This window comes from Setaria italica, unplaced genomic scaffold, assembly GCF_000263155.2.
Source record: "Setaria italica strain Yugu1 unplaced genomic scaffold, Setaria_italica_v2.0 scaffold_52, whole genome shotgun sequence".
Lineage (NCBI taxonomy): Eukaryota > Viridiplantae > Streptophyta > Magnoliopsida > Poales > Poaceae > Setaria > Setaria italica.
The window spans coordinates 12,527-16,191 of record NW_014576767.1 but is presented as its reverse complement, the minus strand read 5'-3'; the positions used below and the strand labels follow the sequence as shown (position 1 = coordinate 16,191).

General features: G+C 51.1%; 2 protein-coding genes across 3 annotated transcripts in view; one reads left to right on the top strand and one right to left on the bottom strand.

Annotated features, from left to right (window-relative positions):
- Window positions 1-85: 85 nt before the first annotated feature.
- LOC101784343 (transcription factor GTE7) lies at window positions 86-2,200 on the top strand. The gene is made up of 3 exons (XM_004987317.3): window positions 86-1,343; window positions 1,444-1,612; window positions 1,696-2,200. The coding sequence occupies exons 1-3, from the start codon at window positions 195-197 to the stop codon at window positions 1,758-1,760; spliced, it is 1,383 nt and encodes a 460-aa protein (XP_004987374.1). The 5' UTR covers window positions 86-194; the 3' UTR covers window positions 1,761-2,200.
- A 491-nt stretch (window positions 2,201-2,691) lies between these two features.
- The window catches only part of LOC101783937 (F-box/LRR-repeat protein 15-like), a 13,440-nt gene continuing 12,466 nt past the window's right edge, over window positions 2,692-3,665 (bottom strand). Inside the window, exons 2-4 of one of the 2 annotated variants that reach the window (XM_022823653.1) lie at window positions 3,570-3,659; window positions 3,333-3,479; window positions 2,692-3,124 (exon numbers count right to left, since the gene is read on the bottom strand). In XM_022823653.1, the coding sequence (XP_022679388.1) occupies window positions 3,636-3,659 (24 nt within the window). In that variant the 3' untranslated portion in view covers window positions 2,692-3,124; window positions 3,333-3,479; window positions 3,570-3,635. The remainder of the gene's footprint in view (window positions 3,125-3,332; window positions 3,480-3,569; window positions 3,660-3,665) is intronic. The other variant, XM_022823654.1, reaches the window with a different exon arrangement.

Here is a 3,665-nt window from a genome sequence, read left to right as displayed (position 1 = left end):
CCACTCCCCACACCAACGGTGCGGATCCCTCCTCTCTCGCAGTCGGCGGGCCGCCCGCCACGAAAAAATATCCCGTCGCCTCCGCCCCCCTCCTCCTCGGCTCCTCCCCGTGCTCCGTCCCGGGGTTCGGATCCAAAATTGCAAGCGCCCCAGCCCCCAATCGAGCTCGCTCGCGCGCGGAACCCTCGCCGGCGATGGCGTCCGCCCTCCTCGCCGGCCGGAGCGGGGCGCACCACCACAGCTGGGGAGAGGGGCGCGCCCCGCTCGCGCCCATTCCCCCCAACCCTAGCCCCAACCACCCCCCGCACCCCCCGCGCGGCGACGGGCCGAAGGCGCGGGCGGCGGCGGCGGCCTCGCCGGCGGCCGGCTACGTCACCTTCCGCCCGGGGTCCCTGGGCCACCGCGAGGCCCGCGCGCTCCGGGACCGCCTCGCCGGCGAGCTCGGCCAGGTCCGCGCCCTCCTCTCCCGCATCGATACGTGGCAGGTGCGGCAGCAGGGCCACCCGCCGCGCCGGGAGCTTCTCCCCGCGCCTCCCGCGAAGCTCTGGGGCGCGATGCGAAAGCGGTGCGGGCAGATCCTCACCAAGCTGCGCAAGGACAAGCGGAGCGTGTGGTTCAACGCGCCCGTGGAGGTGGAGCGCCTCGGCCTCCACGATTACCACACCGTCATCAAGAGCCCCATGGACCTCGGCACCGTCAAGGAGAACCTCGCCGCCGGGAGGTACGCCTCGCACGACGCCTTCGCGGGCGACGTCCGCCTCACCTTCTCCAACGCGCTCCGGTACAACCCGGTCGGGCACGAGGTCCACACGTTCGCTGGCGCCCTCCTCGCGTCCTTCGAGAAGATGTACAAAGCGGCGGTCGATTGGTTCGAGGAAGAGTGCAAGCGCCTTGAGCCGCCAAAGCCAGTGCCAGCCGAATTGCCACCTCCACCGACTGTTGAGGCGAAGGTGAAGCCGAGGACTGGGAACGTGAAGATGCGGAAGCCGAAGGCGAGGGAGCCTAACAAGAGGGAGATGAGCCTGGAGGAGAAGAACTTGCTGAGGCTGGGGCTCGAGAGCTTGCCTGAAGAGAAGATGCATAATGTGCTGCAGATTGTGCGCAAGAGGAACAGCAATCAAGAGATGCTTGGGGATGAGATTGAGCTGGATATTGATGAGATGGATGTTGAGACACAGTGGGAGCTTGATCGATTCGTCACCAACTTCAACAAGGCCCTCAAGAAGAGTAAGCGAGCTGCAATGGTGAATGGAGGCACTGCTGATGTCGCAAGTGCTGCTGGGGCTGAGGATGACATTGCACCAGTGAATGGTGTGGCTACATTGGTTGGCAATGATGATGCGGTAATGACTATTGGAGCATGAGGTTTTGTTTTTTTGGTTTAAGCTAGTCATTGAATGAATTGGGATCTCATGCTAGTCTGTTGTTTTGTGTTGCTTACAGGAGAGTGAGAACCCTACGAAGACCACTACATTGGCCGAGCAAGTTGATGAGTATGTAGATATTGGGGATGAGATGCCAACAGCCACTTACCAGTCAATGGAGATCGAGAAGGATGCTGAAGTTGCAAGTGGCTCTGGTGCTTCTGGCAGTGGATCCTCATCATCCAGTGGTATGATCAAGCCACCATTTTGTACTTAAAAAAATTCCAACTTCATGAACTGAGTTTTGACATTGATTTGCATTCGTTTACAGGTTCAGATTCAGGGAGCTCAGGGGACAGTGCCTCAGGAGCTGGGAATGCTCACTCTTTGGCTTAGGGGAGGTCGTTGTAACCATAGGATTAAGGGTTGGATAGTGTGAGTTCTTGTTCTTGGGTGATTTGAGTAGAGTTAGAGGAATTGCAGGTATTCTGTAAGCTGTTTTTCTGAGATGTGGGTGTCTGCTTCGTTTTAGTAGTTAACATAGTTAGTAGATAATAGATGGGCTTTGTGAGTATCTGATAGCACAGATGGAGACATGTATATATAAGTTGCAGGCGGAAGCCGGAAGGTACTGGGGCGTTTATAGTAGTTGATTAATGAAGGTGGCTAGGCCTAGTGTCTGTGTTCTTTGTAGTAGTACAGTTGTTCCGGTGCAGCTCTTTTATGTAGTTGATTATCAACGAGTTGTGCATGACATTAAGTGTGGTATTAAAGTTAACAATGCAGTATCTTTGTTTGGTGATGGCTATTGATGAATTTATTTATCATTTTGGATAGATGAGCTTTGAGATAAGTTTCAGTGGACATGCAAACCCGTGTTTATTGTTGATGCATGCTTTGTGAAAATTGCCCCCTCAGATACGCCTGTTCTGCTCTGTTGCCTATCACAAATCTGTGAATCTGTCGGTTATAATCTGGTAACTTTAGAATTTATGGTCTGCTGTTGGAATTTCAGGAAGCCTCTCGAGGTGCGAAATGCCAGTAAAAAGCGCTGAGCACTGTTGAAATTTCTGATAAATTAGTCGTGCAACAAAGGCTTTCATGCTTTCAGTTTTCACTGATCGATGCAACACCATTGCTTAGAAAGGATGAGGTGCAAATTGGAACGAAGAGCCGTTGCTGTTGTCTTGTCTTATCTAATGATTCCCTGGGTTCCTTCAGGTAACTTTTGGCCTATATACTTCTTACCATGGGTGAGAATTGTTGTTTTCTTAGCTGATGAGTTGTGCAGGTCTGTAAGCACCAAGCTTCATGGAAACAGTGTCCCTTGTAAGTCCACAATAACTTGAGCATAGCCGAGTTGACTACTGAATTCATGCATTCATTCGGTACAGTTAGCACGCGACTACTTGCAGAACGGTTCCAGAGGAGGGGCAATATAATGTGAAGATACAATTACAATCTGAAGGACATGTTTGCCACTTTGCCTTCCTCAGACCCAAAATAAAAAGCAAAATGAACTAATTACTCGTAAGGTAACATATCACACGCACACACACAGGTTCAAATTTATGCAGATTAGCTGTCAGCTCGCTAGCACAGTGTGGATTCTGTCAGGGCAAGATATGAGTTGGCTCAGGTTCAGTTCCATCGTATTGGCCTCGTTTGTTGATACACGAGAGAGGATTAGAGCCTGAGGGTGCGTCGCTGTACTTGCAGAGCATTTTTCTTTTGTATGGATAGGCCCCCCTCCCTTCGATCTGTAGTTAAGAAAATAAAAACATTAGGCCTTTGAGCGTTCAGATTGCAAGATGAGATGAATAGCATAGAATAGAAGTACAAAACAGACTGTTTTCAGTTCACATGACAGCAAAACTATTAACATTCGGCAGCTTATGGCCAGTGACGACGAGGTTCGAGAAGCGAAACAATTCTATTTTTGATGGTTATGAGTAAAAAGAAGCACACCTTGGGCGTTGGGCCTCCTGTCTGGCAAACATGAGCCCTGCAATGGGTGATCTGCAAGAAACAGGGATGTGTGGATGCTTTGTTGAACAGCACGTAGTTGTATGAGATTTAGTAGTGGAACACTGGAACGTACAGCAGCTTGAATGCCTGCAAAGCAGCAATGGGACAGCTTATTTTCACATGACACCGAGGGATGTAAAATCTGATAATAACATGATTGACGGTAGAGGCATATACCTCAGAAGGCAACAGAGTGAAACCCGCTTTGCTGGTAGACAAGTCTGCTTAACAACCACCCAGTAATCACTTCACATATTTCCCATTAATTTTGAC